Source organism: Daphnia pulicaria, chromosome 1 (genome assembly GCF_021234035.1).
Source record: "Daphnia pulicaria isolate SC F1-1A chromosome 1, SC_F0-13Bv2, whole genome shotgun sequence".
NCBI lineage: Eukaryota > Metazoa > Arthropoda > Branchiopoda > Diplostraca > Daphniidae > Daphnia > Daphnia pulicaria.
The window spans coordinates 25,305,618-25,330,657 of NC_060913.1; the positions used below are offsets into that span (position 1 = coordinate 25,305,618).

Sequence of the window (25,040 nt, forward strand, 5' to 3'; positions counted from 1 at the left end):
GTTATCGTTAATCGTTATTTTTTCAATTTTTCATTCGTTTCGTTCTTCGTTTCGTTAATTTAAACGTGTCGCATTTTTCTCTTTTTGCGACCCGTTATCGTTTACCTTACAATTTTTTTTTTCTAATGAAGTAATGAGTAGGCCTGTTAGGCCAAATGATGTAGCGAAAATAATGACCTAATTCCTCGCTAGGGGATCGCTAAGTCGCTAGTAGGTGGTCATCCCAAAATTGAAAATTCCAAATTTTGAGGGAAAAAAAAGTTCCCCCTGGTGGTCAAAAAATTAGAAATCTCTACGGTTTTGATACGAAAAATTTAGCAAGAAATTAACGAAAAAAACAGGCATTTCGTTATCGTTAACGAAAAAAACGAGCATTTTCCAAAAAAGTCGATAACGAGGCTCGTTAATACGTTATTTTCGTTGTCGTTATTTAAACGAGAACAACACTAGTATGCAGGGCGTCGCCCTGTCTTGAGTTTCCCCCACTTTGGAGGAGCGTGAAGGTTAAATCGTTTAGGCGACAGGAATCCCGTCAATCAAGTTTCTCCGACAGGGAACTCTGTTTTCTGTTTTGGTTAAAAATAATATGGAAAAACTGATTTGCTGTCTGAGTGACATGAACTTGGTTTTTAAGGACTCGGGGTAATGGTGGACGTGTCAAATCGAATGCGTGATATTTCTCCCGTGAGCTAAATTCTTGATATTTGTTTAATTAAAATGCGAAACGTAAAAACTTGACTATGTGACGTTTTTAACAAAAACATTGAATTCTTCCTATTTTACATTGAACTTTTGGGTGGAAACTTTTCAATTGAGGAGGGAAAGCGTTGCAAAAAAATTTGACTGACGTTGATTAGAAGTTTTAGGTGTAACTGAAGAATAGTTAACGTCTGTCTAACTTTCCAGTTTGTGCATTTTTGAATGGTGAAAATTCGGAGCCCATTTGTACAATGTTGCCTTCAAGCTAAAACAGCGCCAGATATGCAATCAAATTCGTCATTGGCTGCAAGCCTGCAACTTATTAAAAATTCATTTGTAAGCTATCAATTTAAATGTCAAAAATGTTTTAAATTAAATAATAAATCAAGAACTCGATATTTTAAAAAATTTGTTGAAATGACGATTCGAAATCTTGACGTTTTAATTACGACCAACTGGCAACGTATTCCTCCATTTGTCTTTTTTTGCCAGCAATTTATTTACGCTTTACCAGAAATTTAATCGACATTTCTGTTGCAACTTGCAGTGTTAAATATTTCAGAACAGTCTTGATTTAACAACAATGTTGTTGTTGTGTACATTGAATTCATTTGGAAGTTTACTGTAATTGACAAGGCTTTTTCTGGTTGTCTGACGCGAGGCGTACATCTCAAGTTACACGTATTTGATATTATTTCGTCATGTCTTCCAACAATAATTCTAGACGTGGTGCTACAAAAAAGAAAACAAAGTTAACTGAAAAAGCTAGCAAACCAAAGAAGCCTGCAGCTTCTTGTCCACCTTCCCCTGAATCTGGAAGATCTTCGCCAGACTCTTCCTGTTCCATCTGTCTGGGACGACATGAAAACAAATCCTTTACGAACAACTGCCTTCATGAATTTTGTTTTACTTGCCTACTGGAATGGTCGAAAGTATATAAATTAGCATTTACTTAAAAAAGAAATTCAATGTTTTTGACGAGATATTAATTACCCTCTAAACTTTTAGGTGAAACCAGAGTGTCCGTTATGTAAGCAGCCATTTACCTCCATCATTCACAATGTAAGGTCCAATCAGGAGTATGATGAGCACAAAATACCGGTTCCAGAACCTGAGCCTGATGATCTTGATCTCTTTGGTCAATTGTTGCACCACAGATTCCGATACAGGTAAACATCAAGTGACTTGTTTTTATCAATGTTTTTCACAACCTGTGATTGATAAAACAGAACGACAGTCACCTCAGAGAGGAGAAGGGCTTTGGCACTGGAGAGACTCTACACATTCAGGCAGTTTCAAGAAGATGGAGTCCTTCCCCGACCAGTTGAACGTCGCCCAGCAAGAAGTCGCTTGACTGGGACAAGTAGCTTTCGTCGCCGTACTTATCAAAGAGATTTGTGGGTTCGTCCACTCTCCGATATTACGGGACGCTATCGGGAAACCACGCCAGAGTTTTTCCAACTCAATCCCGCAATGACTCATCGTCTCGTGCCCTGGCTCAACCGAGAATTGAACGTTTTACTCGTCAGCCACGAGAATCGTTTGTCGTACGTGTTGGAGCTGATTCTTCGGCTGATTACTCAATTCCATATCCGCAGTCGAGCGTTCCGTGATGCAATTCAATCTTACATCGGCGGCTATACGGAGCACTTCATACACGAATTTTTCCAATATGCCCGTTCGCCCTACGACATGTATGGATTCGATGAGAACGCCGACTACCAGCCCAGGAATAATTTACAGCAAGAGGAAGTGGCCGTCAGTGAATCCAGCGATGAAGACGTTCCTGGAACTCGACCGATCAATAATAATTCGCAATCTCGCGTGGTAATAAAAGATTCAAAATGCCTTAAAGTGATTTATCTCAATCCTTTTAATGAATTGTTGTTTCTTATTAGGCACCCCGTGATATTCCGTTGCCTCCTTCTCCCCAGCCGGGCCCTAGTGGGATTGGCCGAAGTTCTTCCGCGGTGGTTATCGACGATGGTCAGAGTTACTCCGCCATGCCGGGTCCTTCCAGTTCAGGAACTAGACCATCAGAGGAGGATGAGGACGACGACCTGGACGTTGAGATTGTGGAAGTAATCCGTCCGTCTTCCCCCTTGGTGATAACGCTATCGGAATCGGATGAGGAACGGGAAGAAGAGTCGGAGCGAAACGAAGCCAGCTCTTCATCCTCTCGCGGCAAAGCTCTCAAACAAAAAAGTTCCCCTGGCAACAGAGTTAATGCACGCAAGGAGCCGCAACAACGAACAAAGTCCGCCAAAAAGAAGAAAAGGAAGCGCGATCGATCTCCGACTTCGCCCGTTGAAACGCCAAATCTAAATACCAGGTATTCCTTGCGGATGCTCAACGTCAATCGCCAACAAGATTCATGATGTCCCCTTATAACCCCCACTCCAAAACAACACAGAGTCCGTTTCAGCCGAGAAACGGAAGAGAACAATATCAACGATACCAGCCCGGACCAGTCGTCTCGTTTATCCGGCGGAGCTGCTGTTCGCTATTGGGATCTGGATCCGGAAGAGATACGGCGCCAGCTGCACAACGACCGGCACCAGGAATCCAGCGGAAGCAAACGTCGGCACAAGCGAGACAGATTCAATTAACCAAGTTCTATGCTACAAAATTACATTTGATTTGAATGTTCGAGGCTCCTCGACCACCTTGAACCGATGGAGATACAACAATGTTAACCAAGTGACTGATGGTTTGATGATGCTTTCTCTTTTTCTTGATTGTTTTGGTTTCAAATGGCTATCGTTTTTCGTCTAGCCTCTTCTTCCTTCATTGTGTGCATGTTTTGTGTTAATCTGAACCTTGAAGATGATTTAGCTGGAAAAGGAAGTTTGCCAGCCACAAGCGTCCCAAGAGTTCCGGTATTTGTGTGTGTGTCCCATCAAGGCTAAGAGCTACTTCAAAGTGGGAACTGATGTAATCGAGTGTGTATATCCCCCAACCCAAGAATTATTTTTGCCTAAACACAAAAAAACAGCCATGGCGTGCAAACATTCGCAAAAATCCCGGCAGCGCCAATTAAAAAGAATTAAAACAATTTCAAACAAGAAAACGAGTTGAAAAAGAAAAGCACACACAGCTGTTGTTGGTTTGGCCCGTTTCTCAAGGTTCTATATCTATACAGCCATAGTTCGTCACCTGATCCTCGGGATTTGGAAAAGAGAAAGAAAAAAGAGGTCGTTATTATTGACACGACATGGTATAAGCTCGCTCGTCGTCGTCTACTTCTGGCGCCCGCCTGACGGGCGTAGAGTTCGTTCGGGAATGGCACTGTATGTCGCCGGATCAGCTGGGTTGCTATTTAAAACAAAGTGTGTGTTGTAGTAGTATCCTAAATAAGTGGACCGGGACTGGTTTATTATTCCCTTAAATGAAATAGAGTTTTAACGTTGCAATTCCTTTTCAGACACGTTGGTGATTCACCGGAAGGAAAGACTACGTGGAATTTTTCGCAAGACCTTGCGTGATGGCGGCGAATTCCCTTGTTTTATTGCCAAACGGTTTTTTCTTTTTATCAGTGGCGCTCACGTAACACAAGAGTAGGAAAATTGAAGTTGTGGTGTTGTTTTTTTTGCGCTTTGACCTTGGGGGTGGTAGCGCCAATCAATGCCTTTCATCTATTTGCACGCGTGACGTAACGGTCGTACGCCAATAACACCCCCCCACTTGAGTCAACAGCGTCAACATTTTTTGGCGCATAGGGAAAAATAAAATACAGGGAGACCTTGGGAGTAGGAAAGGCTCAAGGTGATATTCTGTACAATCCGCATATCGCGCTGAATCGGGAAGCAAAAGCTTTTTTCGCGGAAGTGTTTGCTGTGGGTGTGTGTGTGAACAACCCCTGAGACTGACGGGAAAAATATCAGACAAAATATACGTTATAACTTTTTGCCCTCGTAATGGCTTATTCTGTGATCCTTGATCCGGGATTTATTTATCGTCTAGATTGTACCAGTTTTTTTTTTAACTATCTCTGATTAGTGTTGCAGCCATTTTTGTTCTTCTTGGGAATTTGTTCTTTTCCAGGGGCGATAGACTTCCCAAGGACATCCAAGGTTGTCTTTCTCGACCGCTAGATGGCGTAGTCATGTCTGAGAAAAATTAAAGCCCCCTTCCCCCTCTCGTCGTTCTGTGACCGTCTGGTGCGAAAGCAGACAAGGTACCATGCATTTGTGAGTACAGCAGCACTTGACTGTTTGCCTCTGTGAGAATCACACCACCGTGAATCGCAGTGTGTGAGAGAGACAAGACAGAAAGTTTGAGAGAGAATCAAAAAGAGGCGGAGTTGTGTTATACATTATTTCCGTCGTCACACAAAACACAATCTGATATAAATGGACCAGTTGGAGACATTTTAAGTTACAGTTTGGATGCCGTAATCCACGGAGGCGGTGGTATGAGTGTGCTTCCGTTCGTTAGTGAAACATTTTGTTTGTGTTTTGACGTTTCCGTGGAATTCTGCCCACTTCCTTCCCCCGTCACTAGCAACGTAATAAGAAACTATGCAGAACGACCTCGAATTTACAACCAAGCTATAACAATCATTGTGTGTCCTTTTTCTTGATTTAGTGCACAGTGAGAAGGTAGCAGCCTGTGAAGAGTGCCATCACCATGCCGAGAACTAAAGCTATCATGCCCAATAGGATAGCCACCAAGGCAAGAGAGGAGTCTGAGAAGGGGCTCGGGGAGATATTGGGCAACCAAAGTCGTCAGATGAACAACACCATCAGAACCGTCTTCCAGACTCACTGCCAGTTTGACGAGCCCAGCCCTAAACTGGTGTTGGGAGGCAGGAGTCCCAGTCAGAGTCCTTCACGCAGCAGTGGCAGCTTCATCCCAAACAGAAATCCTGCTTCCAGGCCGCCCAGTAAGACCAGCAGTAGAGAGCACCTGGCTTCCGTTTCACCCAGGTCTACCAACAACACCCAACCTAACAATACTCCTCTAGGTAGGATGGAGCAGTCGTGGCCCCCACCTTCTACGACTCCAGGAAAACCTGGTCCTTCCAAAAGTGTGGAAGCCCTCAATCGTCAAGTCAAAGCTGTCAACAGCAAAGTCTCTAAAATCCCCTCACACAACGTGGCAGCCAGACCCAGACCAGGCATTACGAACAAGATCAAGAGGCAAAACAGTGTGTCAGAGTCTGGTTCACCACCCTCAATCAAAGCAGAGGAAACCGCAGCTGCTGCTACAACCAGCAGCAGCAAATTGGCCACAGACTTGATCAACCTGTCCATTTCCAAGACGCTCTGCCAACAACAGTCAATTGATCAGGACTCTGAAACAGTCCCCAGTCAGCCCAAGTCAACTGAGCTGGACTCTGTGCAGCAGCCCCAGCCGGACGTCAAGGAAGAAGTAGAAGAAGAAGGCAAGAAAAACAGCCTGGAAACGATTGCCAAAACGGACTCGCTGCCTGCTGTAGTAGGCGGTGGTCATCGTGAAAACGGTCACGAGAAAGAGGAGGAGAGTGACGAGACACACGCCACCGAAGACAACGAAGAACAGGCGGTGGCCACATCGCCGGACGAGCGTTTCCTCAAATTCGAGGAGGAAATTGGCCGCGGTAGTTTCAAGACCGTCTATCGAGGACTTGACACGCAAACGGGAGTTTCAGTCGCCTGGTGCGAACTTCAGGTAAAAAAAAAAAGAAACTAAAACTAAACTAAAAAAAGGAACGAACTAGACTTGGCCGGCTTTTGTTTATCGATTGTAGGTTTATTGGCCAGTAGTAAGGAAAAAGGGAGAGATGTAGAAACACGAAACCGAGTAACGTGAAACTTTTTTTTGGCCATTGCAACGTCGTTTTGAAAAAAAGTTGTCGACCTTTGTCACGGGATCAGAATAGACGATCCATCACAGTTTTTTTGTTGGAATCGTTGTCTCACTTCCGGCTACTCCTCCTCCTCCAAAAATCCGACGTTTGGTCGTCGTCTCGTTATGACGTGGACCAAAGGGTTGGTTCACGTTTTTTTTAAGTGTCTACTACCAGCGTCTAGCGGCCTTGGTTGTGCACTGCGATGCCCTTCGGATTTCTTTTCCCCGATCGCAACCAAACAAAACCATCTCTCGTTGTCTATTTTCATTTGAAAATGAGTTATTTTTGTGGGTTAGGCAGACTGTCGGGAGCGCTTCAAGCTTTTTACTAGACGTCAGCAAAGACATGATGGTCTCTTGGAAATATTTTTGAACTCGATAGACGTCGATATAGGAGAAAGAAAAAAACCCAGACATTTTTGTAGGTTGTTGGCGTCTTCTGCTAGGGCTCTCTAATATAATTGCTGTGGCGTTAAAACAACTCCTGAAGGCCCTGTTAGAGTTCTTCTTCCTTCGTTTCGTTTCTCTCTCTCTCTCTTTTCCTCGTTCTATCCCCAAGGTCGGCCTTGGCTCTCTAGTCCGTTCCAACTATATTCACTCACTTCCAGCCCGGTCCCACTGTGTAAAAGAGTACCGTTTTCCGAATTTAATTCTGTTTTAACTCGCCGTATCCCGGGATAGAACCGGGACAAACTCGTTTTTTTACTTGCGCCATGTCATCAGTTTTTCTTTTGGTTGCATGGCTCTCTCTCCCCTTTGAAAGCCCGACAGCGAAATTTTGACCAAAATAAGTAGTGAAAAGAGGAAAAAAGGTTTTATTTTTTCGAATGTGTCGCCCTCTGTCTGCATTCGTCGTGAATCGATCCGGCAAAACCAGACGAGAGACCGACACGAGTGACTTAATCTCGTGCTGGGGGTCCTCGTTCCTTTTTTTTTTGTCGTCGTCACACACACACCCACATTCGTTCCTCCCACGCTACTTGGTTTGTTTTTGAGCTTAGGTATATACTCGGTAATAAACAGCAGCAGCAGCTAGCCTATTTGATGCTGGAAAGCGGAGCCGAAATCGATTGGTCAATAACCAGGAAAAGGATCAATTCGTTGTGTGTGTGTGTGGGATTGGTCTGTTCTCGAGTTATGTCCTTCTCGGATGACTTTTCGCCGAATCAAATTGTAGGTTTTAATTGAAGGAAACGTCTCGTTTGTTGCCCGGGTATACATTTTCTCTCTCGACGAAATTGATTTCAATATTGTAAATATTAGATCTAAAAGCTGGGACGGTTTTCTTTCGTGGTGGTGGTACCACGTCGTGCCACTGCAGCGCAGTATAAGGAGAAAACCCGCCTGCGGTCGTGACATTGACCGCGTTTCCCCCCCCCCCCCCCCCCCCCCCAAGAATATAAGTATATCTGCGCTCCTTTTTCTTTTCGGGGTTTTTACGCCGAATCTTCCCATGTGGTAGATTGCGAATTTTTTGGGCAAAAAATTATCATCCAAGTAGATCCATCGCTGTCAAACTGAAATCGCTTGATTGGTTGGGTAACGAGAGGATGTTTGGACGGATTGGCTTGATTCGCTCGATTGGTCGCTCGTGTAATTCATTACACACTACTGCTGGTTATTCTTTTTCTGTTTCGTTCGGGGCTTTCTTTTTTTTGTGTTATGTATCGCGTGTGCATTCACGGCCATCAAACGATCCGAACGAGTCTCTGCATTGATGAAGGTGGTGGTGGTGGGGTTTTTTCACGGGGCGGTTCCGCGCATTCCTCGCCCGTCAATGTCGATTTCTCGTTGTTTTGTTTCATCTTCAAGGTAAACTTGCCATTTGATGGACATGGTTGTCGATTTGGCTAGCAGGGATTGGCTTAGATTTTATTTGTCCAAAATAGAAGAAAAAGTCGGTTGATAGAAGTGATGAAATTGGTCTCTGCGCCAAATTGAACGCTAGCTGAAAACTAAAACAAATGTTTTGATCTTTCTCCTTTTTATTATTCAAATTCGTGTAGTTCTCGGGAGTTTCACGACAAGAGACTTTTTTTTTATTTATTTCTCACACACGCGCTAGACATGTTTGACTTACCGTCGTCCTTGACGTGTGTGTGTTTTATCGTGCTTGTTTTTTTTTGTGTGCAGTGCACTCGTTAGAGACATCCGCTAAGTGATAAAACGTTAGGGTTTACTTCAATCAATGAATTATTCGTATTTTTTTCTGTTTGTTGTTATCGGAAAGAATGCCCGCAGCGACGTGAATTAAACAGGCTGGGGGGGATTGCGTGTTTTTCCGCTTTTATCCAGTTTTCCTCTTTTGTCATTAACTAACGAAACACAAAGAAATAGTTTGAACATTCTTATCGACGTGGTATAGTCCATCGTCGGCGGAGATGACGTCAACGGCAGGTTACGTCAAGTGACAAATTGGAATAACTAGGAATTTTATTAAGTCTTATCACGTCGTGTGTTGTTTCGATCGCGTCGGTTGAATGAATTCCACCTAGCTAATGATAATCCGCATTCCATAAAACAGTGAACTGTGCAATTTTACTGTTTGGCGTGTGTGATTTGTTTGTTATGATGAACTTGGTCCGACCTTGACCGTCGTCGACAATTGCCTTGTTTATTTCGTTTTTAATTCGCGATAAGTTTGTTTTCTCCTCACTCTGCCTGCGTGTGCGTGTGCGTAGTTGTAATCACAACGGTATCAAATGTACAGTTTTTTATTTTATTATTATTTTATTGCTGACTAGCCAGACCGATTCTTATCCGTTTTGGGGGTCAGTTTCCCATTCACAGACATTCGGCGGGGCCGACAGGCGCGGGGTCGAGTCTATACCCAAAAAATAAAAAAATTGGATCCAGAATTATTTGCTTTTGTGAGGGGGATTGATTACGCACAGAGTCTCTCACGTTTCCGTTTGAATGATGTCACTTGATTTGGTGCTGATTTTCATTTCCTTGGGTTCCCGGCGCCAAGGTTCACGCAACCCCCTTAAATAGGCAAACAGTACGAAGTAGTGGTCCAGCATTGGCAGTCATAGTATATAGCTCTAGTGTCTTGTATGTAAATTAATTGTTTATATTAAGGAATGCGTGTCAAGGTGTTTCTCTCTTTAGATTCAAGAATGAAAGAGAGAATGAGTCAGGTGCTTTTCTTTTGCTTAGGTGCATCCGCTGTATGCAGGCTGCTGTTGACTGCGTCAGATCAAATTTCAGGTCCAATTCCTTTTTGGTCTTTTTTATCCTGCAGTGGTCCTTTTTTAAAAAATTTCCAGCCCAATCGGTCGTTTCCTGTCGCGTGCTTCTTGAGCACACAACACACGGACGTCCTTTTTTTTTTCTTTTTCACGAAGGGCATTCACAATCTTGCGGCCTTGTGTCAAGTTTGCGCACTTTACCAGCGTCATAGGATCGATTATTCGACGAGGAAAAAAAATTGAACGTAGTAGGATCGGTTTTATTTTTATTCTAAAACCTAACCACGTCCTCCCCCTCCTCAATCAATGTATCAAATTTAATAATCTGGAAATATGGCCCCGGTTAGCTGCCCTCTCTCAGACTTTAGAGAAAGTGCGTTGCTTGATTGGATTGGCGCCAGTCGGTTTCCAGTTGTTTGGGTACTAGAAAGTTTGCGCAGGTTTTTTTTATATTTTCATTCGGTTTGTCCTTTTTTTAATTTCTGGGAAAATTGCGTTCGTCATCTATTGCGACAATGGTGCACGAATGGCTGAACACACGGCCGTTGAATTTGAGCGGTGGTTTGTTGGTAGTATCTCGTTGCCTGTTGCGTCATCACGAATAAACAACTTGAACTCGGAAGATGTGCACTTGACAGATCGGCTTTTTGCCAACAAAAGACGAGTCTACTTGTTGGCAGCAATCCACACACTTAACAAGCGACTAAACTCGTTTTTCTTGTTGTTTCATTTTTTTTAGGAGAAGAAACTCAACAAATCTGAAAGGCAAAGATTTCGGGAGGAGGCCGAGATGCTCAAAGGACTCCAGCATCCCAACATTGTCAGATTCTACGACTATTGGGAAGTGGCGCTGACCAAACGTAAATACATTGTCCTCGTCACCGAACTCATGACATCCGGAACTCTTAAAACGTAAATAACAAATTATGACAAATTAAAAACTAAAATTTCATTCAATCATTTTTCGATTGTAAAACAGGTATTTAAGGCGTTTCAAAAAGATCAATCTTAAGGTGCTCAAGTCGTGGTGCCGTCAGATCCTGAAGGGTCTCTACTTCCTCCATTCTAGGACACCAAACATCATCCATCGTGATTTGAAGGTAATAAACGAGAATTTATGAATTAAAAACTTGTCATCTAATGACGTCTTATTTTCTGACAGTGCGACAACATCTTCATCACGGGGACGACTGGCTGCGTGAAAATTGGCGACTTGGGCTTGGCCACGCTGAAGAATCGGTCGTTTGCCAAATCTGTGATTGGCACTCCTGAATTCATGGCCCCCGAAATGTACGAGGAGCACTATGACGAAGGCGTCGACGTCTACGCTTTTGGCATGTGCATGCTGGAAATGGCCACCAGCGAGTACCCGTACAGCGAATGCATGGGCCCGGCTCAGATCTACAAGAAAGTCATCAGCGTAAGTTTTGGGCTCGCCCCATCCCCATCTGTTTTCATACGTTGCTATATAGGCTGTGATGGCGGCGGCCCAGCTGCTGCCAAACTCAATCCCGAAGGGGATTGCGTTCTACTATTCCTCTTTCTTTCTTTTTTGGGATCGTCGAATTAACCCGGCGGCTTCTTCTTGTTTTACGACGACAGGGCGTCCGACCGCAGAGTTTCGATAAGGTGGAGAGCAGCGAGATTCGCGACATTATCGACCGTTGCACGCGTCTGCGCAAGGAAGAGAGGTGTGTAGGATTAGATTATCCATCTGGAAGAAATTCAATCATTTTCCCTTTTTTTTGTGTTTTCGCATTCCAAATGGAAAACAAACAGGCCGAGCGTCAAGGATTTATTGAACGACACCGAGTTCTTTGCCGAAGAAACGGGTCTGAAGGTGGAAGTAGTGTCGCGCGACGAGGCGGTGGCCAGCACCAGCGAAAGTGTCCAATTCCGGTTACGCGTCCTCGATCCAAAGAAAAGGCGCGACAAGCACAAGGAGAACGAGGCCATCCAGTTCGAGTTCAACGTAGTGACGGACGATGCCGACAAACTTGCCCAGGATATGGTTGGTTGACAATTTTTCATTCAGTTTGCTCTGTTTGCCTTTAATTCGCACATTCTTTTACCCAAGTTTTTCGGTGGGTGGGCTATCCATTCCTTTCATCGTTTGTTGTTGTTTTGCGCCATTGAATTAATGAGTCGTTAATCTTGTCCTTGTTTCCGCAACACCCAAAAGCATTCGGACGGCATCCTCATGGAGGAGGATGTCAAGGTGCTGGCAAAGTTACTCAGAAGTCAAGTCCAGCTGTTGGTCAAAGAACGTGACGAACGCGAGGAGATCAGACGTCAGAATCAGCCGCCTCCTGTTCCCCAACAGCAGCAGCAGCAGCCTGCAACTGTTGTTGTACAACAGCCTCCTCCTCAAGTGGTACAACCAGTCATACAGCAAGTTGTCCAGCAGCCTCTCCAGCAGCCTATTCAGCAGCCTATCCAGCAGGTTGTCCAGCAACCTATCCAGCAGGTTATCCAACAGCCGATTCAACAACCTATCCAGCAGCCTATTCAGCAGCCCATCCAGCAGCCCCAAACTGCTCCGATCCTGGTAGGCTAATTCAAAATTTTGTGAATTCAAATTTTAAAAAATTAGTATTGATTTACTTTTTTGTAGGATCAATCGATGGCGATACAGCAACAACAACAACAACCTTCTCCGGCGCCACAGCCGTTGATGCAGCAGCAACCCATGTTGCCCAGTCAGCAATTACCTTTAACCATAACGACGGGATTGGTTACTCCGCCGCAACAGCACTGCATCCAGCAGCAGCAGCAACAACAGCAACAGCAACAACACGTAATGCAGCAACAGCATTTGATCCCGCAGCAAGTGGCTGCCAACCAGCAACAGCTGACGGTTCAGGCGATACAGAACCAGATTCACCAACAGCAACAAACGCTGCACCAAGTCAATCAACAGATCCAGCAACAACAACAACAGTTGCAGCAAGTGAACCAACAAATCCAGCAGCAACAGTCGGTTCAGATCCAACAACAACTCTTGCAACATCAACAAAACTTGATGAATCAACCGATGACAACTTCTCAGCAAATTGATCACCAGGGATTTAGTCAATCACAGCCGCAACAACAACAACAACAGCTCTATCAGCAGCAACCGGCTGAAGTGTCTGCCCAGTATTTCGTTCCGGCCGAATTGCCTGTCTTCCAGCAGCAACAACAGCCGCAGCAACAAACTTATAGCCAGTACCAACCAGCAGAAGCTGTTGCCCAGCCTTATGCGCAATCCGTTCCCCAGCAGCAACAGCAACAACAGCAGCCCGTCCGTCAGTTATTGAATTATGTTCAGCAACAGTCGGTGGATCAGACGCAGGTCCAATGTGTTGCACCCGAGTCGTATCCTGTTCAGCAGCAGCAGGTAACAGCTCCTCAGTACGCCCAGCAAGTGGTCTATCTTCAACAACCGATCCAGCAGATGGTTCAGCAGCCCATCGAACAGGCTGCTTACATTCATCTTCCTCCTGTCCAGCCTTCAATCCAGCCGGCACAGGACCAGATGTCGTACATCCAGCAGACGGCTGTACAGCAGGTTGTGGATCCTACTACTAGTTACCCTCAGCAACCGATCCAGCAAACACAGGATCAAATGGCGTACATGCAGCAGGCGGTACCTCAAGTTGTTCAGCAAGTTACGCAGCAACCAATGCAGCAGGCGCAAGATCAAATGGCGTACATCCAGCAGGCATTGCCCCAAGTTGTACAACAACCGATCCAACAGCCGATCCAACAGCCGATCCAGCAAACTCAGGATCAAATGGCGTACATCCAGCAATCGATGGTTCATCAACAAGTTTCCCAGCAAATGGTGGATCAGTCTGGCTTATACATCCAGCAACCGATGCAACAATCGGTGTCGGTCACTGAGCAACCGACCTATCTTCCTCAACAACCCGTCATCCAGCAGCCGGTTGTCCAGTCTTTGCCTCAACCTCTTGTCGTCCAGTCAGGCATCGTTCAACCTGTTGCCCAGCAAATTGTCGACCAAACAGCCTACATTCAGCAGCAGCAGCAACAACCGATCCATCAACTTCAACACATTGAGCAGCAAACTTACATCCAATCTGCTCAGGTCATCGATCAGTACGTTCCAGCAGCGTACCAGCTGCCACAGAATGTGGAACAACAACAACAAGCGGCCTACGTTCAACCGGCCCCAGCCGAATTAGTCCGCAAACAGTCTGGACTCTGTCAGCAACAACTGGAAGCGGCTGCGTCGGCCTACTTGGACTCCCATCAGTCTGGGCCAGTGACCCAGTTAGACCCCCATGTAGTAGGTGCCGCCGTAGTGGATATGCAGTTGCAGAACCCAGTTTTGCAGGCTGTAGCCAGTGACTCAAATTCGTTGGTGAACCGTTCCGGAACTCCCGAGCCCGGAGCTCAATGCTGTTGTAGCGATGTTTACACGACCGACTCGTGCGGTGAGTCATCGGCCGCCGAATCGGTCGACCCGGTTGCGCCACCCGTTAACGCAACAGCCAACGCCGTCAGCAGCAATGCGGCCACGACGACAACGGCCGGTGAAAAACGTCTGGGTCGTCGGTTGACTAACAAACGGCGCCGGACGGCCGAACGCGGCCCCCGACTCTCTGTGCTGAGTGTCCAGGGCTCCGTGGTCGAATGCCAAGTGGAAACGATGAAGCAAGAAACGGTGACGTTCAAATTCGATCAAGCTGACACGGTTCCGGCTGACGTGGCCAACAACCTCATTAAACATCGATTGCTTAGTGAACAACATGCTGAAATTTTCATCGAGCAGGTAAATATTGGTTTTTAAGTATGATTTTAATTAAAGTTTTAATTCAATTTCTTTATCGTTTCAGGTGGAGGATATTCTCCGACAATTGAGAGAGAATCCGGATGTCCTTCCGGTGGTATCTTTACCTCCAGCTAAGCCGGCTGCTGATTCATTGTCACCCAACCGATCAGACACGACGGCTACTGCTGCTGCATCTACTTCCAGCGTAGGATCTGTCGACAGTGTCGAATCCACGACGAAAGGATCGACAGCCGATATTCCTCAATCGGTTCCCGCCGCAGTCTTGGCTGCTATTCCAGTTGCCGTTCCAGTTGCCGTTCCGGTCGTGGCTTCTGCTATCCCGTTTCCAGTCGGATCCCATTTACACTCGAGATCTACCAGTCTAGACGGAAGCGATGTATGTCACACGGGACCGAGCGACTCGGCCGTCTCAGCTGTCTCGGCAGCGCTTACTACTATTCAATCCCAAACAACAACAATCTCCACAGTTCCTCCTACCAACAACCTTGCCCCGCTTAGTATTTCTAATCCTGGTGTAGCTGTCACTGTAGACGGTGCTACTCCGCCAGTTGTAGCCATTTCCGCTCCTCAATTTCCCCCAGTCGCTTCTTCTCATCCACCCCCCGCTGACGCAGCTCCTCCTTCTGCTCCCACCCCTGTCGGTGGACTTGTTGAGTCCAATGAGCCAGTAACGCCCAAGGTATTTAATTCATTAGCCTCGCCTTTATAGATCGCAAAAAGCTTTATTCTTATTGCTTTGTAGTTTTGTCGTTGTCTAATCTTTAAAAACCACTTTTGACCAGTTTGTCGCCTTCCTTTGCGGATTTTTCATCATTTCTACTTTTTTATTTGTCCTCACAGGTGCGCAAAGTTTCGAGGTTCTTGGTCAAGACAATCTCCGCTCCTTTACCGGTTCTGGAAGTGGCACCATCCACTCACTCGACCGTTTTGGAGCCCCCTCTTCCAACTCCGCCAGCGGCGACATCCATCCCGTCTATGATGTCACCTCCCGAATTTTTTCCTCCGGCTGGACCCATTCAGAGATGCCAATTGCCTCCTGTCGTCTGTCAGGAGCCTGTGGCGAACGTTCCTGTCCCTCAGTCAGGTCCCACACAAATCCCGACTACCAGCAACGCTGCCGGAAATGATTTGGGCGCGGCTTTCGTGACTGTCGCCCTGAGTATCAACATAACATCGAACGGGATCTACGCCACCAGTCGATGCAGCAGTCCAGCTCGGGCTCCAAACAGCGCCAATGTCCAGGGTGATCCATCTGTCAGTACGGCCGCTGTCCCTCTGAAACTTTGTCTGGGTGAAACCAACACGACCGGATCGAGAACAGCCGGTGGTAACAGTTTGCCCACGTCGCAGCCGCCTACTCCGCAAGCTTGCCCGACGATGGACACTTATTTGATGGACCTCCAACACAAATTGGCTTCCCTTTCCATGGCCAATAATAACGCCAGTGCTGCCGCTTCGCACATGCAACAGCAGCAACAACAGCAGAGCTATTCGCCGGATGCCACGCAACAACTTCCATCGCCCACGTCATCCACCAAGGAAGGAACTCCTTCCCTGGATCATTTGATTTACCCTATGGTGGTTGTCGATCAAGTGGATCAGGCGGCCGAGAGCAACCGGCCAGCCCAACAACAACAGCGCAAAGTCTTGCCCTCGACCATCGACATCCACGACTTGCATTCCGAGTTGTCGAAATTGCATTCGCAGGGCACTGGTCATCCGCCGGCCTTGTTGAAAGCCAAGGAGCCCGAAAATAAAGTGAATCCTACCACTACGGAAGCCTCCGCAGTGGCACCGGCCGCAACGAATCCCGTTGCCCAGTCAACAACAACAACGGCCAGTCATGGCCCTGACGTTGTGGATGACCATCCGCAAACGCCGACGGAACAACAACCGCAGCCTTCCTTCAAAGCGATTCCAGTCACGGTTCCAGTAGCGCAGATTCCAGTAGCTCCTGTCACCGCACCCACCGCTCCTGTGGCCGCTGCTCCAGCCATTGCCACCGCAACGACCACCAAGGAACAGAAGAGTAGTCAAACGGAGCCTCAGATGATCGTTGCCCAGCAACCGCTGCAACGCAAATTGTCGCTTCCGCCGCCGGCCCCACCCGGAGGACGCCGAATCTCTCGTTTCTGTGTCAGTTTGGTTGACGAGCAACAGCGAGCAGCTGCTGCCCCAGCGGCAAGCGCCGGAATGCTGCCGGACGATGCCAATAAAGACCCCGAATTGAGGGAATTATTGCTGCGACACGAGCAAGAAAAGAAAGCTCTCGTCCGGAAGCACGAGGAAGAGTTGGCCTCTTTTCACGCCCGGAGAAAACAGCAGCAACCAACTGCTCCGCAACAGCCACATCCACAACCAGCGTTGCAGCGGCAGGAAGCCACCGAGAGTCCTAGGACTCCTTCTCCAATCGCCCGTTCCAGTCCAGATCACACGGAAGGGCGTGGTGTTCCCATTCCAGCCACAGCTGGCGGGGCTGCTGGCCCGGTCACCAACGCGACGCCCGGATCATCACCCGGAACGCCAACCCGCCAGACAAAGACGTTTACGGACGATCTGTTGCGTCTAGTCCAGGATTTAGGCAGCAAACCTGGAGCCGAGAAGAGCAAGAAAGCCGGAGGAGAAGGTGTCGAGAAAGCGCCGACGCTGAATCAGCTGAGAGCCGGCGCCAATGGCGGCGCTGTCGCCAATCTGCAACAACAACAGCAGCAGCAGCAACAACACCATTCACTGACTCAAACTGCTGGTATCTTTACTACACCACCAACCTGATCCTTAAAAAAAAATTCCCTTAATCGCGGTATAGATGAGACCAAAGAAAACCGTGTTGATGGATCGTTTTAGAACCCGATCCGGTTTTTTGCTTCTTTGACGGGGGAAAATAATTTCATTTTTCCAAAACAAAAAAAAGATGGGTGAAATTAATATTTGATTACTTCTTTTACATTTTGAATTGAGTCATTTTCATTTGGTTTAAAAACTTTCTTTTTCCTGCTTGGGCATTAATTTCGGTTAGTTGTCATATAGTAGTATAACACCAATGCAAAATACCGCACGCTTAAACCGCCAACAACCCTCTTATCTTGTCCCACTTGGCTTTATTTTGATTGTATGCGGTTTCTGTCTCTAGTTCTATTGATTTAAATTTAAGTTGATTTGTGTTTAAGTGAGGAGGTGTGCGAAGAGTTATTAAGGAAAGGCAGTCTAGCTTCGATTGTGCTTGATAGGACTGAGCTTCGGCCGGCCTTTTGGTGGTGTCATGTCTCCTGTTCCGCCCACGAGCTCTGTGTCGACTCTCTACGGCCAACAGTCCATCTTCTCTCCCATTCATCCGTCGTTTGTTTCTCCGCCGGCGGCGGTGGCGGCGGCTAGTTGCACCATGGCTGCTCAACAGCAAAGCGGATTCAACCACATGGGCAGAGCTTCCAGCCACCCGATCAACATTCAACCAAACTCCCTCGTCGTCGGTTCCCCACCGCCGGTGCCAGTGCTCCTGGCTGCCAGCGCATCAGCAGCCGTCTCGTCCTCTTCTACGACAATGGCCGGATTCAATTTTAATAACACTCCGGCCGGCAGCCCCATGCGTTCCCCACCGCTAAGACTCAACTCTAAAGACAGTAGATCTTCTTCACCCTAAATGCAGACGACAGACATACATACATTTTTCACGGTAGACAATGGAGAGAGAGAGAGAAATAGATGGAGTCAGAAATTTCGCCCACCCGACAATAATTTCTTTTTTTTTTTTAAATTGAAATAAGGGATTTAAAGATAATTAATTATTCATTTCTTTTTCACATCAAATTGAAAATGGCTTGTCCGTAGTAGTCTCCCCCCCCTTTTTTGCTTATTTTTCTCTCTCCGTTTGTGTTTATCGATTCACGTACAGCACTGGGTGTTGATTACCGATGATTTGATTCTTCTGTTCTTTTTCGCTTCTCTCTCTTTCCGTTTGAAATTCCAATCTATTTTTTAAAAAACATACTTTAAAATCTTATTTGGGTTTTTCCTTTTTTTTCTTCGTCCTTTCCGTTTTTTGAATATTTTGTGAGTGTGTTTTTTTCCCCCCCTTTTTGTGTTTTGTGTGTGTGTGCGAGTGTTTGCGCGCGGTACCAAGTCACTGCTGTGATATCAAAACGAAAAAAACAGAGACAGAGAAGAGAGAAAGAGAGGAAAGAAAAAGAGATTTTTTTCACGCGGGATAATTTTTTTTTTGTGACAGGATAAAAACAAAAGACGAAACAGAAAACCTCCCCAAAAAATGTCCATTCGATTTTCTCCCCCCCATATGACTATATCGTTCGTAATAATCCCTAAACTACTACCACCGTGTGTGATGGAGTCTCTTGAATTTCTTTTTCCACTTCGTTATTATTGCCCTTCGCCTCTTTTGAATGAATCAAACGATCCACACAAAACATTATTTTGATTATATTATACATTTAAAAAAGACTAAAATTCCCTTTTTTTATTCTTCTTAAAGGGGATGACTTCCTTAATTTCTCTCGTCACAATTGTATGAAAATGAGGAAAAATCGAATTTTCACCCTACCCCCCAATCGGATTATTAAACCAATGCAAACCAAAAAAAGAAACATTTTTTTTTTCTAATTTTAATTTTGCAATCCCCCCTTTTTAGCAAATGATATAAGGAAATGATTTTATCCCCCAAAAATGTTTTCCTTGTTTTAATTCTACCTTTTTTTTAAAAAAATTGGTTTCCGCATGATTTGTCGATTTCAGTATCACAAATATGACTAATGTTTTGAACACACACAAAACAGTGAAAAAGAAAAACACAGATTTTCATTCGTTTCCCGAAACATTTAAAAAATAATCCCGAGGAAAATATTTGACGCGCTTCCGGCTTTTCTATCCATTACTTTTCCTTGTCTTACTTCTTCCTGGCCCGAGATATTTTTTACTTCCCCTTATTTTTTTTATTTGCTACATATAAAAACTATAAAATATTGTGCGTGTCTTTGTGTTTATTATTTTCTCTCTCTCTCTCTCTCGCCCGTTCGTTCGCGTTTTAAATATTATCGTTGGTGCCTTTATTTTTCTTTTACAATTACTTGCGGCGGTATTTTGCAATTGAATACGTGATACAACAACAACAAAAAAAAACAATTTTCTTCGTCTGCAGTGTGTGTCCAGCCGTGAAATGAAACAAACAAGGAAAAATGGCTGAATTACACAGAGAAATGGGATAAGCAATCTCACATTGTGCTGCTGCTGCTGCGTAAAACTTATTATTATGGCGTGCTGGAATTGTGTCAAAAGGAGAAGATGGAAACAGAGAAAATCATGGAAGGAAATTCAGACTCTTTGATCTTGTTGTAAAAGTTGACGTGAAAAATAACAACGTTTGCGGCTGATGGAATATCACTGGACTAGTCACGCGTGACCGACATTTTTGGAGGGCTGTGTTTCTTTTCGTAAATATATTTTTTCTTCTTCCTCATCTCCCTAAATTACACACACACACACAATTTATATAATATGCGCCTCCCCACTTTTTTTTTTCATTTTGTACGCGAATTTGTTTCAAAATGTGCGCGATTCGCTTATCTCTTTTATGTAAGTTTTGTAACGGGCGATGCCAGCAGTGTCGCTTATAATTCTGTTTTATGCAATCAAATTTCCCCCATTTTGTTTTTCTCAGTTAATGGAAAAACAAAATTTCCCACGTTTTATAATTGTTCGAGCGCCGTTTATATGAGCCCCGCTCGAAGCCATTTTTTACTCGGTTGTGTGTGTAGATGATAAACAAAAACAGCAACACTCGTATAAAAATTGTAATGTTTCGTTTGATTATACTGCTATAGTGAATGCCTCTTAAATTGCTCTCGTTCGTGATTTTCCATAACACTCGAAAATACATAGAATTTGAAAAAAAGAAATAATGCGACTGACTGGCGTGTTGTTGATGGATCACTGGACAGTTTTAGATCCGTTATTTTTACGCTCGCAAGTGTCACGCTCACCAATGTCATTGGCCTTGGAATTATTTTCGAGAGTTTCGTCGCATTTTGTGTGTGACATTTCTTTTTGTTTTCTCTTGGAGATGCCAGCAGACGACGCGTGGGGACACGTACGCTGCTCTCAACTTATTTATAAACAAAAGTGATATTTCCACCTCTGTCGTCTGGACACGTCGAAAATGCTGGGCGTAATAATGGTAATTCAATTTCAGAGGTAATTCATTCATCGATTCCATGGCTAATTTTCAATTCTGGGTATCCTTGTCTTGTGGCACTCCTGGTAATTTTTTATTCAAGGACCGTGTGACAATCTCAACATGTTTTGTTATGATTTGTGGACCTTATCCAAAAAGGTGTAACTAATGTGTGAAACCTACACCGCTTTCAAGGCAAGCAAGATCCCACAGTGGAGCTTTGTATAATTTAGGATTAATTTACATTGCAAATTAGCTGTCAGACCTCATGTGTGTCGTCACTAGAAGAATTCCTAGAATGCTGACGATTCTCATCCATTGTCTTTAAAGTGTTAATCTAGCTGTACCATCAAAGTTTAACCAATTAAGTTACGTACATTCTATTGTGTTGCCACATGAAAACATTTGCAGTTTTGTGGATGTTGTAACACCGTTTTTGGTGCTGCATTCATGTACCTGTGTAATTTTATCTATCTAGGAAGGGGAAACAATTTTTGCCTTTTACCAAGTATCCTTTCCCATAGAACTTCCTTATCATGTCATTTCGTTCAGAAACCATATCGGGAGCTAACCACAGCACCGTTGTTGTTTCTCAGCCGGGGGAATAAAGAATCCTCATTTGTCAGCGCCAAGGTCGTCTTGTAAATTCTTGAACAGCTGAGTCAGAAGCGCATATGGTTAAGGATTGTGTCGCATGTTAACGGGAGAATGAAGATGATCGGTTGACGAAAAGACTCGATACGAAATACGATTTTGCTGGTCCTCAGCATCGGCGACTTTTTCTTTTATTGTAGTGGGTAGCTGTTTTGTAATTGACGTCCAATTTGCTTATTGCAGTTGAAAATGCGGCTTTCTGTCTGCAGTAATTTGACCAGCCAAGGAAATTTTGTCCTTGGATCTATGGCGCGTGAAACGTGGCAATTTTCAATCGCCTTTTTTTGCGATGCAATAATGCTCGACATGCGATGAAGGATTTATCGCGATTTTCTCTGATTTCCGTGTTCATTATTGATTTTTGAATTACCTCGTTCAAGCTCTGTTTACGTCCTATAGAGAACTGGATATCTGTCGATTTCTTTTGGTATTTTGGGATGCGTCAGCACGAACATAAAAAGATTCAAATGGAATGTAGTATGAAGCCAGGCATTTACGCAACGATTAAACATTTGAAAGTCACGTTTCTCATATGACTACAAAAGATCGGAATGAAATTTCAGCTACATGAAATTTTTATGAATGTCAAGCCGTGAAATTTGCTATTTCTAGGCAGCGCGATTTGATTAAAAACGTAAAATCTTTCAACAGAAAAATGTGTGTATTTACCAAAAAACCAAAAACTTAACCTTTTACTATTAGACTTTTCGGTTTGGAAAAAACCAGCAGCTCTTCTGGGTTAGAAATGAACGACAGAGCGGATGCTAAACAAAAATAATTTAAAAAATTCGGCTATCCACTAATTTTCAACATTTTATGTACAGGATTTTACTCACCTTTGGCCAGAATGCATCAAATGAAACGCATTGTTGATTTCCTCATAAGGCACATCGTGAGAAACAAATTCATCAACTTTAACTTTCTTATTAAGGTAATCCTCAACAAGACGTGGGACACTATCGCGAGATTTCCAGCCTTTAAATTAATTTTTTTTACGATTGATTTTTTATTAAAAGAAAATCTATTTGAATTAATACCTCCGAAAGCTGTTCCCTTCCAGACACGACCAGTTACCAATTGGAAAGGTCGCGTCGAAATTTCCTGGCCGGAAGCGGCTACGCCAATAATAACAGAAACTCCCCAACCTCGATGGCAAGACTCCAATGCAGCTCTCTGAATAACAGTTGGTCAAAAATAATATTTTAGTTAAAAAAAAACAGTGAGTTTATAATGAATATTACCATGCAAGCCACATTTCCGATGCATTCAAACGAATAGTCAACTCCACCATCGGTCATGTCAACCAAGACGGTTTGAATAGGCTTTTCGTGATCCTTGGGATTGACGAACTCAGTAACTCCAAACTTCTTGGCTGTAAGTGTCGCAAAACTAAGTTTAAAATAAAATACATTTTGTTTAACTCATTCTCATTCAATTACCGAATTCAAACTTTGCAGGGTTAATATCGACACCAATAATTCGGCTTGCACCGGCTTGCTGACATCCCATGGCAACGGCCAAACCAACAGCACCTGTAAACAGTAGAATAAGATTAGGTTATCCTGTTGTTATATTATTAGTTTCAGAAAAGGCAAACTTTAATAATGGAAAAATTACCTAATCCCCAGATAGCCACTGTGGAGCCCGGCTCTACTCCAGCAGTGTTCAAAGCTGCTCCGTATCCAGTTGAAATACCACATCCCAAAAGGCACACTTTTCCAAGGGGAGCAACAGCGTTTACCTACACACGCAATGAAATTAAAATATGCACGACAAGGTGTCATAAATAACTGAACAATATACCTTGGCAACCGAAATCTCTGCGCAGACGGTATATTCAGAAAAGGTAGAGCATCCCATGAAATGGAAAATGTCCTTTCCTTTACATTTGAATCGAGTCGTCCCATCTGGCATCAATCCTTTGCCCTAAAAAAGAGTATTTCAATGTAATATTTTGTATTTCTATTGATGAAGAGATCCTTACCTGGGTGGCTCGAATCTTTACACACAAATTTGTCTTGGGAGACTTACAAAACTTGCAGTCATAGCACTGAGGAGTGTAAAGTGGAATCACATGGTCACCTTGAAGGGTTTTGAATTAAAGAGAGGTAAATAGATTTTATTATTTGGCAATTGTTACTAATGTTAAAATTGCAGTTTATACCAGGGGACACAGAAGTCACTCCTTCTCCAACACTTTCAACAATGCCACCTCCTTCGTGACCGAGGATGCATGGAAAGATGCCTTCAGGATCATGTCCATCTAAAGTGTATGCATCAGTGTGACATACACCAGTGGCAACAATCTTGATACGGACTTCTCCAGCTTGAGGAGGTGCCACTTCAATGGTTTCAAGGCTGAGTGGTTCCTTTGCGGCCCAAGCAACAGCTGCACGGCAGGTGATAGTCTGAGGATTATTCATTGATTAGTTTCAGTAACTGAACACCTCTGATTCATATTTTACAGTGAATTTTTTTACTTTCAAGTACTGTGTTACTAAACTTTTAACAAATACTGTAAATTTAAACATTTTTATAGCTAATTGTACAAAAGTTCAATTACTGAATAACTCAAACTTACTTTTCCCATCGTTTCGGACATTTCTAATTGAAAGAAAGATATCAGTACGACCAAAGGTATTTTGTTAACTAGCAAGTTCTCTCAGCTGTCTGTCAATGAGCCACTTCCAAGGTCTCTTTATCAAAATGTAAACAAGAAAAAGACCGGCAGCCGGCTAGTCGTAAAGGCAGCGCTGTAAAATGGCAGCCAAATAATTTTTCTAAATCAAATAATTTGTTTTTAAATTGAATATAAATACTAATACTAATCAAATCAATTAAAATTCACTGTTCAAGTAAGTATTTTAGCTTTATTAGACAATTTTGTCTTTCATCGATTGAAAATTTCGAAGATGTTGCAACCCTAACTTCAGTTTCCATTTCTTCTCAAACCATTTGTGTTTGTTTACTTTTCCGTTTTCCCAATATAATAGTAATAGTAACACAGTCAGTGCTCAGTGGTCAGCCTGTGGCTTGCAAATTGCCCATATTATGAGGGAAATTTTTCTCTGTAAGGGGATTGTTGACATTTAATAAGTCTGCCTCAGAGTTAAAGGAATTTTCTTTAGGGATTCATTGTGCAACAGCCAACAGGAGAAATACGGATGAAAGTTGCTTGTTTTCCTTAATTAGATGACATTACTAGTATACTTAATGCCCGTCCAAGGCCGGGGATCCAGGCGGCTAGACGGCCTAGACCGCTAGACTCGTTCACCAGCGCACACTACTCGAAAAACGTTATATATTTATTATAAATACTAACATGTCGTCAAGACTCATCAAAAAGTCATATTTTGATGTATGCGTTTGGTTAATAATGAGGTAGAATAAAGCTGCTTAATTAGTTGACAGTATATCGTAAAAGTAAATCATTTGGCCACTATATTTCCGACATAGGCTGCCGATTTTCAAAAGCCAAAACAATTCCCGCAATTCCCGATGAAATTTTTACATTTTGTAGTTAATGATCATAGACAAACCGGACACAGAATGCGAATACTTCGGACTTTAACTTTATTGATCGTGCCGTTATCTGAAATTTAGTTATTTCACGTTGATTTCAGAAACCAACAAGAATTTTCGTGCAGATGTCGTCCACAGTATGTCCCACAATGATTGTGAGATCCCC

At 44.0% G+C, this 25,040-nt stretch overlaps 3 protein-coding genes and 1 long non-coding RNA gene across 9 annotated transcripts; 3 read left to right on the top strand and 1 right to left on the bottom strand.

The window, feature by feature from the left end:
- The first annotated feature begins 1,157 nt into the window (after window positions 1-1,157).
- Window positions 1,158-3,403, top strand: LOC124315176 (E3 ubiquitin-protein ligase Topors-like). Its single transcript, XM_046780660.1, has 5 exons — window positions 1,158-1,631; window positions 1,708-1,868; window positions 1,929-2,526; window positions 2,598-3,031; window positions 3,113-3,403. The coding sequence occupies exons 1-5, from the start codon at window positions 1,401-1,403 to the stop codon at window positions 3,306-3,308; spliced, it is 1,620 nt and encodes a 539-aa protein (XP_046636616.1). The 5' UTR covers window positions 1,158-1,400; the 3' UTR covers window positions 3,309-3,403.
- A 541-nt stretch (window positions 3,404-3,944) lies between these two features.
- Window positions 3,945-19,687, top strand: LOC124313948 (serine/threonine-protein kinase WNK2-like). Of its 6 annotated transcripts, none has more exons than XM_046778850.1 (12): window positions 3,945-5,584; window positions 5,666-6,351; window positions 10,462-10,634; window positions 10,702-10,822; window positions 10,885-11,142; window positions 11,325-11,413; window positions 11,502-11,733; window positions 11,905-12,270; window positions 12,337-14,499; window positions 14,564-15,199; window positions 15,361-17,266; window positions 17,748-19,687. In XM_046778850.1, the coding sequence occupies exons 1-12, from the start codon at window positions 5,329-5,331 to the stop codon at window positions 18,155-18,157; spliced, it is 7,296 nt and encodes a 2,431-aa protein (XP_046634806.1). In that variant the 5' UTR covers window positions 3,945-5,328; the 3' UTR covers window positions 18,158-19,687. The 6 variants fall into 6 exon arrangements, with proteins under 6 accessions (XP_046634806.1, XP_046634816.1, XP_046634797.1 ...); XM_046778860.1 differs by having other exon boundaries at window positions 3,946-6,351; window positions 15,361-16,757; window positions 16,920-17,266; XM_046778841.1 differs by having other exon boundaries at window positions 3,947-5,209; window positions 5,287-6,351.
- Window positions 19,688-21,994: 2,307 nt separating this feature from the next.
- LOC124315855 (alcohol dehydrogenase class-3-like) lies at window positions 21,995-24,086 on the bottom strand. The gene is made up of 10 exons (XM_046781569.1): window positions 23,934-24,086; window positions 23,517-23,760; window positions 23,337-23,434; window positions 23,156-23,278; window positions 22,970-23,093; window positions 22,792-22,884; window positions 22,594-22,724; window positions 22,390-22,525; window positions 22,189-22,327; window positions 21,995-22,116 (listed from the first exon to the last, which is right to left on the bottom strand). Exons 1-10 carry the CDS (start codon window positions 23,952-23,954, stop codon window positions 22,092-22,094), a joined length of 1,134 nt encoding a protein of 377 aa, XP_046637525.1. The 5' UTR covers window positions 23,955-24,086; the 3' UTR covers window positions 21,995-22,091.
- LOC124318761 lies at window positions 23,058-24,046 on the top strand. Its single transcript, XR_006912445.1, has 3 exons — window positions 23,058-23,198; window positions 23,327-23,460; window positions 23,520-24,046. It is a non-coding gene; the product is annotated as an uncharacterized LOC124318761 (long non-coding RNA).
- Window positions 24,087-25,040: the final 954 nt, after the last annotated feature.